The 14,223-nt window shown below is 43.1% G+C and overlaps 1 protein-coding gene across 1 annotated transcript in view; it reads right to left on the bottom strand.

The window, feature by feature from the left end:
- The window catches only part of SHOC1 (shortage in chiasmata 1), a 1,715,507-nt gene that overhangs the window by 1,267,027 nt on the left and 434,257 nt on the right, over positions 1-14,223 (bottom strand). Inside the window, exon 7 of the mRNA XM_086963751.1 lies at positions 9,247-9,400. Coding sequence (XP_086819877.1) covers positions 9,247-9,400 — 154 coding nt within the window. The remainder of the gene's footprint in view (positions 1-9,246; positions 9,401-14,223) is intronic.

The following is a 14,223-nucleotide window of genomic DNA, read 5'->3' as shown; positions in this document are numbered from 1 at the left end:
TAAAAGCGCGAAGCGCTAAGCAGCGATGTGTTGCAGCGTCAGGGTCTCAGCCACGCTGTTCGTCCAGAATGATTCTAGCAGGCCAGGTAACAATTAGCCTTAAGTAGGGCGGGCGGAGGAGGGCCGCAAGGCTAGAGCGCTCGGTCCGGCGTCTCTAGGATGGCGCGTCCTCACCCAAGATGGCGCCTATGTAAATAACGGCGAGCTAAGAACCCACGGAAACCCAGACCCGCTAAGTAGCGGTGCGGGAGCCAATTATGTGCAGTGAGGGCCAGGAGTCCCTATTAAAAACAGGGTAAAGTAAAACACAAAAAATAAAATAAATGCGGTGATTAAAAGCGCGAAGCGCTAAGCAGCGATGTGTTGCAGCGTCAGGGTCTCAGCCACGCTGTTCGTCCAGAATGATTCTAGCAGGCCAGGTAACAATTAGCCTTAAGTAGGGCGGGCGGAGGAGGGCCGCAAGGCTAGAGCGCTCGGTCCGGCGTCTCTAGGACAGCGCGTCCTCACCCAAGATGGCGCCTATGCAAATAACGGCGAGCTAAGAACCCACGGAAACCCAGACCCGCTAAGTAGCGGTGCGGGAGCCAATTATGTGCAGTGAGGGCCAGGAGTCCCTATTAAAAACAGGGTAAAGTAAAACACAAAAAATAAAATAAATGAGGTGATTAAAAGCGCGAAGCGCTAAGCAGCGATGTGTTGCAGCGTCAGGGTCTCAGCCAGAATGATTCAGTTAATTAAAACTATTACAAACATACATCTTGGAAGACATTTTCATAGCGACAGTGTAAACAGAGTAAGAGCCGCTATTAAAGAAAAAAGCTTTAAAATTCCGACATACATAAAAATTGCCCCCCTAAAACCATTGTGGATAAGAATGCGGACTGACAAATGTATACACAGATTAACAACAGGGCAGGCCAAATTAACCTCTTTAGATGGATACTTGCAGTGTTTAATAAACTGTTGCTTGGTCTATTAATGTACGCGTGACTTGTTCCCTGCACGCGCGGCCTGCCGGTACATTATGACGTCAGGTTAGAATGAGTTGCTCGCCTGAGGCACTTGCTATCAGACGTACCCTTGGTGTCAGGTGTTGTCTTACAATAAAGACTTTACCACTTACCTGCATTTTGTCATCTTTACAAGTGGCGACAAGGCGGAGAGCCTGACACCACGAGGAACCCACAAGAAGCCAAAGAAAGTCTGCTGTTGGGTACGTCTTGGACCGCAAGGGTTTGCCATATCTTAGAAATTCCATGAAGAGTAAGAGTTACCAGGCGGAACCGAAGGGTGAACTGCTGACCTTCCGACGTGTGAGATTAACGAGACACAAATCGCACAGCAGCGTTACTGTTCTCGTGAGCAACAAAAGAATTCCCTCAAAATCATCATCCTGGAAATTGTGAAGAAAACAGCGGAAAAAGATAGGGTGAGTCTGAATTACCCTGCTGTTTGTGTAAGCCCTGTGCGCGAATGGGGATTCACAGTGCTTCACTCCTCCTGTGTAAATGGAAATTATAAGGAGGTTTGGATGATCGGAGGATGTCATGGTGATTACCAAGGGCCACTGTCTGCAAGTTAAGGTCCAGTTTGTTCCCCACCCTCTTGCCGATTGTCGGTTGTGGAAGCGAAAGGGGAGATCTTGTGAGGACATTTGTCTTCGTTTTCAAGTTTGCCTCCGCTAGTTGAGGCAGTGCGTTTCAGTCCGAGTTGGTGTGGAGGAAGGTCAGGAGGATTCCAGTTGTGAGAAGGAGCGCCTTCGCGTATGGAAGTTGAAGCGTGTTCCGCCTTCCTGCGCATCCACACGACGATCCTTGAGGAGAAAATCCTGTCAGGCTCGGCGGTGACGTCAGTGACACGCAACGTAAGGCGGCGTCCGGTGGCCATTTTGGAACAGTCTATGAATGTTAGTCGTGTTTGTCATCTGCACTGTGATACGCACACCTACACACAGATAAGGAGATAGGCTTTGCTTACAGCGGCGAGCAGTTTTAAAAAAGGGAAATTTAACTGCTTGTAAAGGAAATTCTCTAAACCAAGATTGTAGGCGTGTTGTCAAGATCGATGACACGCACATCTAGGAAGAATATTTAAAAGGAACGCTACTTAGTGTTGGAGGAAAGTAATAACATACAGATTAAGGAAAAAAATAACTTAACTTTAATTAACTGCATAGCTACAGTGACTGAATTACTACAGTGATAAAATTCTTCAGTGGAAAAGTTTGTGAGAGTGTACAGTGCATAAGTAAATGTAAAGGAAAATACATATATATCATTTCTCCATTGCTTATCTTTAACCGCATCGCTGCGGCGGCTTTTCCCGCTGTGCGCGGCATTTTCAAAAATCCCGCGTAACGTGACAAAGCCAGCTCGTCATCCGTGCAGCGCAGGTAATGCCCATGACGAGCTGGCTTTGTCATTAGCGTCGAAGGGGTTAAGTGTAAAATATAAAATATATAATGGCTACAGGAAATGTATGGAATCTATCACCACCACAACCTTTCATACCCTCTACTGGTGATGATGCACTTAAATGGGAAGAGTGGAGGGAGTACTTTGAAAATTATTTATCCACTTTTGAGGGGGATGAGGAGTTGACCCCAGAGAAGAAAAAGAAAATTCTACTTCACTGTTTAGGGGCGAAGGCTATGAAAATATATAATAGAATAAACAAAAAAACTAGGCCTGGAGATGTATATAATATTGCATTAGAAGATTTGACCATGTATTTCAAGCCTACTATTTCTATTTCTGTAAACAGATTCAAATTGTTTTTCAACGCAAGCAAGCACATGAAGAATCAATAGAAGATTATGTTGCTGCGTTGAAAAACTTAGCACTTACCTGTAGATTTGGGGCATTACATGACGAGCTGATTCGTGACCAGGTCGTCATGAGATCCTCAAATAAACATGTACAGGAGAAATTGTGGGCGAAAGGCGAATTGCCTTTGGAAGAAGTAGTGGAAATTGTAAAATGTACTGAATTAACAGGAAGATGTGCAAAGGCAGTTTTACTGGAAGAGAAATCCCCTGTTGGGGAAAAATCTACGGTAGCAAAAGTCATAAGTTCTAAGAAAAGTTATAGTAAACCAAGTTCTGGATATGTACAAAATAGAGATACTGGGCATAAAAATAAGCTTTCAGATGAGAGGAGATGTTATAGATGCGGTAGTAGATACCATCTAGCCAATGACAGATCGTGTCCAGCGGTGAGACAAAAATGTTCTAATTGCAGTATGTTAGGACATTTTGGTGCTATGTGTCCTAAGAAACAAAAGAACAATAGAAATGTAAAAGCAGTAATTTCAGAGGAAGAGGAAAGATTTGTGTCTTCTGATGAAGATGATATGAATTTATTTGTGTTGAATGTGGAAGATGGGGTAAACAAAAAAAAGAAACCGATCTGTGACATGAATATTGGCGGGGTTGATATGTCTATTGTGGCAGATTCAGGCTCGCCATATACTATAGTGAATGAGGAAGTATGGAGGGAGAAATTTGTTCCTGTAATAGGGAAAAAATTGATGAAACCAGATGTTTTCCCTAAGTCATTCAATTATGAACGAATTGAAATGTTAGGTTACAGGGAAGTTGAGTTCAAATTTAAATCCCGTCAAACGTTTGGAAAACTGTACGTCTCCAAGGTTGGTCCATCTGTGTGAGGATGGATGGACCAGGGAGAACTAGGTATAATTCTAGATCCAAACAGTCCAGACCCTGTCCTCATCTTGCAAACAGAAGAAGAATGTAACAATTTCTACAAAAAAAGGTATCCTGGGATATTTTCAGAGAACATTGGGAAGCTGAAAGGTTTCGTTCACGAAATCAAACTAAAGAGGGACGCCGTGCCCTGCATACACAAGTCTAGAAACATACCATTTTCCATCATTGGTGAAGTGGAAAATGAGCTTAAAAAGTTGCAGAGGGAGGGCATCATCGAACCAGTGGAGTCGGCAGAGTGGGTTTCGCCTTTGGTTGTCGTGAAGAAACCAAATGGCAAGCTCCGTCTATGTATTCATCTACGCGATCTTAATAAAAACATTCTAGTGGATCAATTTCCCTTGCCAAAGATTAGCGAGATGCTGTCCCTTACTAATGGTGCAAAATGGTTTTCTACAATTGACCTGAGCTCTGCCTACCAGCAGGTTGCATTACATCCCAAAAGTAGAAGTCTTACCACATTTATGACCCCGTTGGGGTGTTTTAGGTTCAAGAGAGTACCTTTTGGACTGGCCTCTTCCGCGGCCATGTTTCAAAGGTTGATGAGTGAACTCTTCAAAGGAGAAAAAAAATCTATTGATTTTCCAAGATGACATCATGGTAACAGGCAAAAGTAGAGGTGAACATGATGCTAAAGTCAACAGAGTCTTGGGGTTGCTAGAACATCATGGGCTTACAGCAGATCTGCGCAAATGCAAATTTGCTGCCAATAAAGTCACCTATTTGGGGCATGAAATTGATGGTAATGGTATAAGACCAAAAGAAGAGCTGCTGGCAGCCATTAGGGAAGCCCCTTCACCTAAGAATAAGGATGAGGTCAGAGCATTCTTAGGCCTCTCAGAATTTTATGCAAAGTTCGTAAAGAACTTCTCTTCTAAAACCTTACATTTAAGGGAACTCATTAAACAAAAGAATAAATTTGAGTGGAATGCTACATGTGAAGAGGCATTTAACAAGATTAAAGAAGATATTTGTGAAGCTCCACCCCTTCAAGGGTTTAACCCCTCTTTGAAAAGCATAGTAACTACCGATGCGAGCAACAAGGGGTTGGTCGCAGTACTTTCGCAAGTCAATGGGGAAGGTAAAGAGGTTACCATTGCTTTTGCCTCTCGATCAATCACACCTACTGAGGTAAGGTATTCGGTGATTGAGAGGGAGGCACTAGCATGTGCATGGGCATTGAACCACTTCAGACAATACATTTGGGGATACAACATCACTCTTAGAAGCGATCATAAACCTTTGGTAAAAGTACTGTCCACAAAGGGTCTCCAAGTTGCTTCCCCCAGATTATCTAGGATTTCTATGAAAATGTTAGAGTATAACTATGAGGTTGAATACCTTCCTGGGGTGAAAAACAAGGTGGCGGACGGTCTTAGCCGACTACCTCTACCTAATGATGAAGAACAGGTTTCAGGAATAGACACGTTCTGTATAGCAAATGTTCTAGAAGAAGTGCATTGTATTTCTGTTGAAGAGTGGACAGAAAAGATGGAAAAAGATGAGGTTTTACATGAGGTAAAAAAATACATAAGAGCAGGCTGGCCTGACAAGAAAAAAATACCTGCTCCATTACGTCCTTTTTGGGAACTTAGAAATGAATTGTCAGTGGAAGGTGATTTGATTGTGAGGAGTGGGAAGGTGGTTCCACCTAAAGAGTTGCGTACGAAACTCCTGGATATTTGCCATGAAGGGCACCTTGGAATTGGTAAGACCAAGAGAAGAGTAAGAAATTCATACTGGTGGCCAGGGTATGACCTAGACATTGAAAGAAGTGTAAGGAATTGTACAGCCTGTGAAAATTCGGATAAGACAAAACAAACATTGAGACCACCTCTTCAACCACTGTCTTGTCCAAACATGCCATGGGTCAGACTTGGTATTGACTTTTGTGGTCCCATCAGAGAAAATGGAGAACTGTTGTATCTTATTGTACTAGTAGACCATTTCTCAAAATGGCCAGAAGTTGAAGTGGTGCATGATGCTGATGCCAAAAGTGTTGTTGTTTTTTTGCACAAACTTTTCTTAAGGGAGGGCCTTCCGAAATGCATTGTGTCGGACAATGGTCCACAGTTCACTTCTAAAGAGTTTAAAGAGTTTCTGAAGAAAAATGGGATAGAGCACAAAACTACTTCTGTCTACCATCCTGCAGGAAATGGCGCAGTAGAAAGATTTAATCGGGTGATTAAAGGAATAATCCAACTGGCAAATCAAAATAACTTGTCATGGAGGAAACAAATAACCAAGAATCTTTGGTCATTCCGAGTAACACCATGTGTATCTACAGGCACCAGTCCTTTTGTACTTTTGAGAGGAAGGACTCCAATCACAAAGGATAATGTAAGTTGGGCTACGACAGAAAGAGTGATGTGGTCTCCAGAGGAAATACAGGAGAATGTAAGGAGGTCGCAAACCATAAGCAAGAAATACTATGACAATAGGCATGCAAGTAAAAGAGTTAACATCAAGGAAGGAGACTTTGTGAGAGTTAAAAGTGCAAAGATCACCAGAAAGGGAAAAAATCAATTCTCTCAACCAAAGGAAGTGAAGAAAGTATTTTGTAATTCTGCCCTTTTAAGCAATGGAAAGACCTGGCATTTTTCTGCTTTATCTTTATGCAAGGAGGGAGGAGGAGTGTGTGATTATCAATCTGATCTGGAAAATAACGAAGCTTCCTGTTCTCAGGACTACGATTGGATTCTGGACCGTGATGGAATTGAGGAGTCTCGACCAGAGGGTACCAACGTTGTATCTCTGGGTACTAACGAGGTGTTTTCTGAGAGTGAGAACAATTCAGATACCTCACGGTTGGAAGACAGTAGTAGTGGGCAGAGCAAGGTAACATTAGAAGAGTACAGGTGTCAGACCAACAGTGATACTGAGTCTGATTCTGATGATTCTGTTTATGAAGATGTTACGTCACAGGACGTCAGTTGTGAGGATGAACCCAGTGTAAGCCGATATTGAAGAGTTGTAAAGCCTCCAGCTAAATTACAAGATTACGTTTGTGATTAGCTGTGGTTTCCTCTTTTCCTTTCTGCAACCATGCGTCGTCATCCATAGGCTCCCTGGTTGTTTTAGGAAGGGAGATGTTTAGTGTTTAATAAACTGTTGCTTGGTCTATTAATGCACGCGCGACTTGTTCCCTGCACGCACTGCCTGCCGGTGCATTATGACGTCAGGGTGTTCTACCTGACCACCGGCAGGCTGACAGTTAGAATGAGTTGCTCGCCTGAGGCACTTGCTATCAGACGTACCCTTGGTGTCAGGTGTTGTCTTACAATAAAGACTTTACCACTTTCCTGCATTTTGTCATCTTTACAATACTTAGCAGCAGATGGTGTTTGGATCAGCGAGAAGCGGATGCAAGGGTATGCTGGGGAAAGTACAGAGTGCAAGAACGACTTTATGACCAACAGCTGGGCGAACTGGAGAAGCCCACTGAGGGTCATTAAGCGATCTTCTTTGTTAATAAAAGCCTATGTACTAGAAGGGAGCGCATACTTTCATATAAAATCATTAAAAGGATAAAGGGGACTGAATGTGTGAGATGGAAGCGATTTCTAAAAAGCAATAGGGTCCAGAGGCCTGATTTTAAAATTCCTTGCAAGTGTTCCGCAACATAACACTTGGGTCGGTTGCTGCGACGGGGGCACACATAGAAGCTGAACCTGCAACCGTTCGAAGTTGGTTATTCCGTTAAAGTGCGTGATGTGCGAAAAGTACAAATATTTGCAAGTACTGGAGTGTGCAGTAAAGTAAATTAATAGACTGGCGACTATTATAGCAGTATAATTGGCAGCAGAGCTGGACGAGTTAACCTCTTTGGCCAAATTTTTAGCAGAAGAATGGTTAGAGCAGCAAGCATATGACACACAGAGCATAGTGTCAATTAATCCTATAAACCGTTGTTGTCTGATTACAATGTGGATTGACTACAAATCAACCGAGTGGTGCAGACCCACATGTTTTTCTTTTGCTATATTTTTTACTCCATTGAGTCATGCCTTGTAAGGGATTGTGAAATACTTACTTTTGAATGCACAAGAGTGATCTAAAACTCCTCCAACAGAACCATCCTGACTACGTAAATTATCTGAATTAGAAGCATGATCCATCAGAAAGTACTATTACTATATCAAAACCCTGCATCGGAAATGCAAATGTAATCTTGCTGCCAGTGGTTCTCACACTGCATTTATGACCTTCTTTCAGGCACATGGGCCTACGATAAATGCTCAAGAGTACACAGCTATGAAAATGACATGAGCACTATCCAAGGCCCTGAACACTAAATCTGGTAGATCACTGGATCTACCAACCTCAGCCTATTTGCAGATGAAGCTTCTTGAAGCTCTTTCTACCAGTCACTCTGGGCTGTGCAAGTTCCTTGGACAGGAGCATTGCCTGATTTTTTAATAAAATGTTTTTATGAAGTCAGTGGACACAAAACACACTATTTATATTCTTTGCAAGATTTTTGGGTATGTAGCTGCCTTTAAAATTGTACAATATGGGAGGCAAAAAGTAAACACAATATTCTTTGTGATGAGTGCCAAGGGCAGGTGGTGGTGGGGGCTTCTGAGTGTCTGGTACCAAACTACTGTAGTAAACCCCCCTGCTAACATTATAGTGAGATCCAATAACGACCTGAGGACTGCATCCTTCCTGCTGACTTTAAAGGAACCAGTAGTACTGGCCTAGGCGACTATACTCTTTCTGCTGCCTTCAGAGGGCCTTTTAGAAACAACCTGTGGTATCAATCATTTGTGCTGGCTTCAAAGAGTCCTCAAGGAAGAGCCTGAGGTAATGCAACCATTTTGCTGACTTCAGAGGGACATACATTAAAACCTATGGTACTGAACCCTTACACAGCTGGCACTATAAACAGGAAGGAGCAGATTAATAAGCCACTGTTGAGGAAGGATGGAGAGGGGTGAAGAATCATCAATTTAAAAACTATGGGCCTCTGTCATACAGATAACTTACATTTTTTAGTAAGTTTACACTTTGGTTTAAGTTTACTACTTTTGGTATTCACAAGCTCCGATTGTAAACTTACTGCAGAAGTTAAGTTACATGCCTCCACTGCTAGAATGTTTGCAACCATAATTTAGTTGCAAAACATTTATACCACTATGATTCTGTATTTGGAAGGGATACCACCTTCCAAAAACCAAATTGCTAAACAAAAATGGTCGTTCTTTAACATTTGTGCTTTGTACATAGAAAAATGCATTTTTGCGGCCCTATAAGCCCTGATTCTGCAAACTGAGCCGTTTCCAACTGCAAAAATGCTTTGTATATACGGCCCTTCCTTCTTTACTCCCAACGATCTTCATGTCACCCACAGCCCCTGGCCCTCCACAAACCATTGCAGAAATACTCATACAGCATATACATATTCGTATAGCATAAAAATATTGCTACTATATCTTTCTGAAACTTTATGAGCTCCTATCCATATAAACTCTGTCATGTTAAGTAAAAACAGTAGGCAGACTAATTAAAAAAAGTCTTACTTTCTTTGATTACTTCTTCCACCTTGATTTCGTCGGTTATCTGTTCAGGATCTAAGTGTAAAACTGCTTTAAGTTCTGGTAGTTTAGTTCCAATTTCCACCTCTACAGGTATTATTTTTGTACAGAGTTCTAATTCACAAGGCAGCATTAAGGACTGTAAGTACAAAAAACATGACCTCTCTCAGCCTCTGTCCATTACTGTGTTCAAAACACAGGGAGATACACAATTACTTTGCAATTCTTGCCTTAACACAGGTATGACAATCTTTCAGTCTTGAATTTTAAAATAAGAAACACAAATAAAAAAGTAAACAATCAATCAATAAATAAGAAAACAAATTAGGCTAATTAACCATCCTTGTTCCTAAAAATACAGTTTGTAAAAGTTAAAACTAATACACTTTCACACTGAGATAACCCCAGCAAGGTGTGGCCATGAATATCGAAACCACAATATTGATGGAACACAATATTGAGGACAGAATATGGAAAATAGGATATTGCTGTCAAGTACACCTCCAACCAAGAAAATGGATCAACAGAAAATGTGAATTGGAAATGTGCCAAGTACTATTCTAATGCATGTTATGGGCGGACCACTATAAAATATGACAATGTAATTCATGTAAGAGAACACAACCACCCACCAAATGTGACAGAGATAGAAGTAAGGGAGTTATTGCAGGATATAAGAGAGGCAGGCACTAGCTCCCAAGAACCCACAGCCAAAAGACCCTGAGCACATCACAGGCCAACTAATACCTATATCCACTTACAGACGTTTAACTGCACAAACAAAAAAAGCCAAGAGCGATACTCCTCCTGCCTCTAGACGATACCAAGACATAGAAATACTTGAACATTAACAATGACACTTAATAAGGAACCTTTCTTTTTATATAACAGCCTAACCAATGAGAAACACATCCTAACATTATCCACAGCAAACACCTTACTAAAACTAAGCCAATGCCAAAACTGGATGATGGATAGGACCTTCGAAAGGTGTCCCAAACTATTCACTCAGGGATACACCATACATGGTAAAAACAGAAATTTCCCTTTTATATATGACCTACTTCCAAATAAACTAAGCAGCACTTACTACAAACTCTTAAGCCACAATAAACATAACATAAATACATATTATCCAGAAAAAATAATCATAAATTGTGGGCAAGCCATGATTCAGATCATTTAAAAAATGTACCCCCACACAGCTATACAAAGCTGCTACTTTCATTTCAATCAAAGAATTTGGAGACGCCTCCAACAATCTGCATTAAGTGTCTGATTACGAGTTTGGTGTCGGATAACTGTATTACAAGACATGCAGTTACATGAACGAAACACCAACAGGGTCCCGCAGACAGCACCAGCCAAATCCAACTGAGGCAGCCATGGAATAGGCCATTCAACACGTTGGAGGCTCGGACTGCCAGTGAAACCGCCTGCCCAATTAAGAGTCGCCATATGTCGACTGTTCCGTTCTATAAAATCTGTCTATACAAAAAGTCAAAATAGTGAATTGGATCTATAAATCAAGAAATGCAAATAAAAAAAAACAATTTCACTCAAATAATTTTGGATCATTGTGCTGTGTCCTAGTAAAGGAATTATCCTTCTGTTAATAAAAAACTGTCTTGGAAGAGAGGAATACATGCTTACACCTTCACTTTTACTTGTTAAGTCATACTACTAACTCCTAAAAAGATAAGTTTCTGAGGGCGCAATGCTACTGCTACCGATGGCTATGTCCCGGAGGGCCTGGCTCAAGTGAAAGTTGCAGTTTGAGCTGCCGTTCTAGCCCACACAAGGAATACAAGGAGAGGGTGGGAGGAGACGCTGACAGCCGCAAAGGGAGCTGATCGGCCTTGGCGCTGCTGCTGCGGAGATCACGATCCCCTGCTATACATAGGCACTGGGTGGTGACGAGGATCCCAACGGCTACACAAAGGGAACAAGCCTCTGGACTGATGTTGGCTGTTTGGTGCATCGAGGTACAGAGAAATATGTGGCCGTAGAGACAAGATGGCGGAGGGCGGAGACTGTCGGACCTGACCGGTTGCCTGTTAGCGGAAGGCAGACACTGCAAAAGAAGCCTGCCGGCGTTCCTTGCTACTACTGGCCCCGAGGGGGAAGCACAGACGACTGGCCTTGAAGGAGAACACTGAGTGCTGCCGAGCGGGGTAGTCACCTACCGAAGCGAAAACGTTTAGTAACTACGACACGAAGCGGGAGTCCATGCTTGTTTTGGACACATTGCACAGAGACATTGTGGGGCACCGCAATCTCGTCTGCGAACGTCCCGACGGCATGTGGCGATTGGGACAGTGTGAAGAACCCTGTGGCACTCCGGGGGGCTGCGACCACCAGCAATGTCAGGCTGAGGGACTGTAAGCGTTGTCGGGAAGCACAGCCTTTGGTGGCTACGTCGAGGAGCTGGAGGCCATATTAGTTTCAGCAAGACCTGCACAGAGATATTGTGGGGCACGAAGACTGACGCTGTGGATGTCCCAGCAGCCGGTGACAGCACAGAACATGTGAAGGACCCAGTAGGAATCCGGAGGGGCTGTGAGCATTGGCGTTAACAGAGTGGGGGCTGCTGTACTGGCGGAGACAGGTGCCGGGTGTCTGGAAGCTAACTGGTGTTGGGCAGCAGGTTGGAGACGAGGGCTGGTGCGCCGTGACACATAAGACGAGGCAAAGGTACCATCTTATATTCTCAAGGGGGTGGCAGAGCCCTCAGTACTGCGTTTACACTGAGAATGTGGTGCCACCCACGGAGACTGATCAACATGCAGCCAAACTGGCCTTAATTCTAAAAGAAATAAGGGATTCATGCATAGCGATTGAAACACAGATGGGGACACTCTCTACTTATCTCAACTTGTTGCAGGTGGACCATAAAAACAGCGGATAAAGTAAAATCAAATAATATGCATACCTCTCAACTTGAACAGTTCCAACGTCAACTAAAGGGATTACAAGAACGGGTAGATGACGCAGAAGGGAGATCCTGATGTAATAATGTTTGCATTCTTGGAATTCCGGAATGCAGCAAGGGGTCTAATCCTACCCAGTTTGTGGAAAAATGGATACGAGAACATGTGGCGAAAGAGGGGTTGACGGAGCTATACAGTGTGGAAAGAGCTCACCGGGTGCCGCCTAGACCACCACAGCCGGGAGCGTCGCCGAGAACACTGATAGCACGCATCCTGAACAATAAAGACCGCAACACGATCTTGCGGGCTGCTAGGGAGAACACCCCTATTCACTTTGAGAACAAAACGATCTCCCTGTATCCAGATTTCACTCTGGGGTGCAAAAGCCGGAGCCACTTTTATGGAGGTTAAGCAGACCTTGAGAACACGAAATTTGAAATATGCTTTGCTTTTTCCAGCCCGCTTGAAAGTCATTTACAGACAAAAATCCATTTTTTTCGATAATCCTGAAGAGGTAGCAGACTGGTTGGAGATAATATTCACACCGACAGCCTTGCAGGCCTCTTGCCGTCGGGCCAAATGCGACGACCTCTTACGCAAAGGGATGCCACGGGCAGCATGATAGAGAACAGACGACCTATGGAGACTACCGACATGAATCCTTCTCAGGAACAGATCATGAACAGTCAAAAAGACGCTCTTTTGACGGCGGCAGCACAGGCTGCACATGATGCCAAGACTGCAGTGATTTCGACTCAATCCTCAGAAGTGGCCATAGTCTGTTCGGACTCCGAGACTACTTTAACATTGTTACCATCAATCACCGCACAGATTGCAAGAGAATACTAGAATTGTAATAGAGGGCTTGCCAGGATTGGTAACGTATATGATGCTATGTAATATGTTCCATACTGATTAACATTTTCTAGAAGGTCTGGTTGATGATAAGTGTGCAGTTGAAGCCTCCCCCCCTAGCGCTTGAAATATGGCATTTCTTGTTTAAAGTTCAGATTGAACTTTTCTTTAAAGTTTAGCCCTCTGTTGTTTCCCGGGGGAACCTAGTATTGAGGACTTTAGATAGTTATGCATGCTCGGCCTTCCTACATACAACACCTGCTAGGCGTCGTAGTTCACATGCTCTACAACAAACGTATTTTCTGAATGCAGATGGTGTCACTTAATAGATATGCATACTGTAACTGGAATGTACAGGGAATGGGATCTGTCCACATAAGGCACCGAATACTAGCGCAACTGAACAGAAGGAAAATTAATATAGCTTTCCTACAGGAAACTCACCTTAAACACGATGAAGCGCTTAAATTGCAGCGGAAATGGAGGGGACAATTGTTTTTAACGTCCTATTCAGCATTTGCATGAGGGGCTGCAATCTGGGTAAGAAATAATACCCCATTTAGGGTACTGGAGCAAAAAATAGACCTAACTGGCAGGTATGTATTGATCCACGGCTTATTGGATGGGGCACGCATAGTTCTTGGGAGTGTATATTTCCCGAACAATGACCAAGACAGATATTTGGAAACCCTTAGTATGGCATTAGCGGATTGGACTGATTATCCTTGGGTGAAAGAAGGTGATTTCATCGCGGTATTAGATCTCGATCTGGATAGATCGCACCCTCCATTGCATGCAACTGAATGTAAAAAACAAGCAGAAGCGCTCAAGGGATGGACGGAGGGTTGGCAACTGAAAGATACTTGGGGATTGAAGAACCCGAGCCATAAGGAATATTCCTTTTATTCCCCACCACACAGATTGCATACTCTTATAGATAGAATCTTTTGCTCAGGGGCTCTACTTGGTTTTATTAGCAGCATATTACACATGGGTAAGACACTATCGGATCATAACCCAGTAGAATTGACACTCCAATGGGGAAAAATCCCGACCCTCATACTGACCTGGAAGGTACAGCCCCTATTACTGGAAGACCAAGTCTTCCGTAGAACATTATCCGATGCTAATGTTAACTACTTCTCCAAAAACAAAGAGGCTGCTAGTATGCGTCAGT

Source organism: Lissotriton vulgaris, chromosome 3_1, assembly GCF_964263255.1.
Source record: "Lissotriton vulgaris chromosome 3_1, aLisVul1.2, whole genome shotgun sequence".
Lineage (NCBI taxonomy): Eukaryota > Metazoa > Chordata > Amphibia > Caudata > Salamandridae > Lissotriton > Lissotriton vulgaris.
This window is presented reverse-complemented; position numbering and strand designations above follow the sequence as displayed.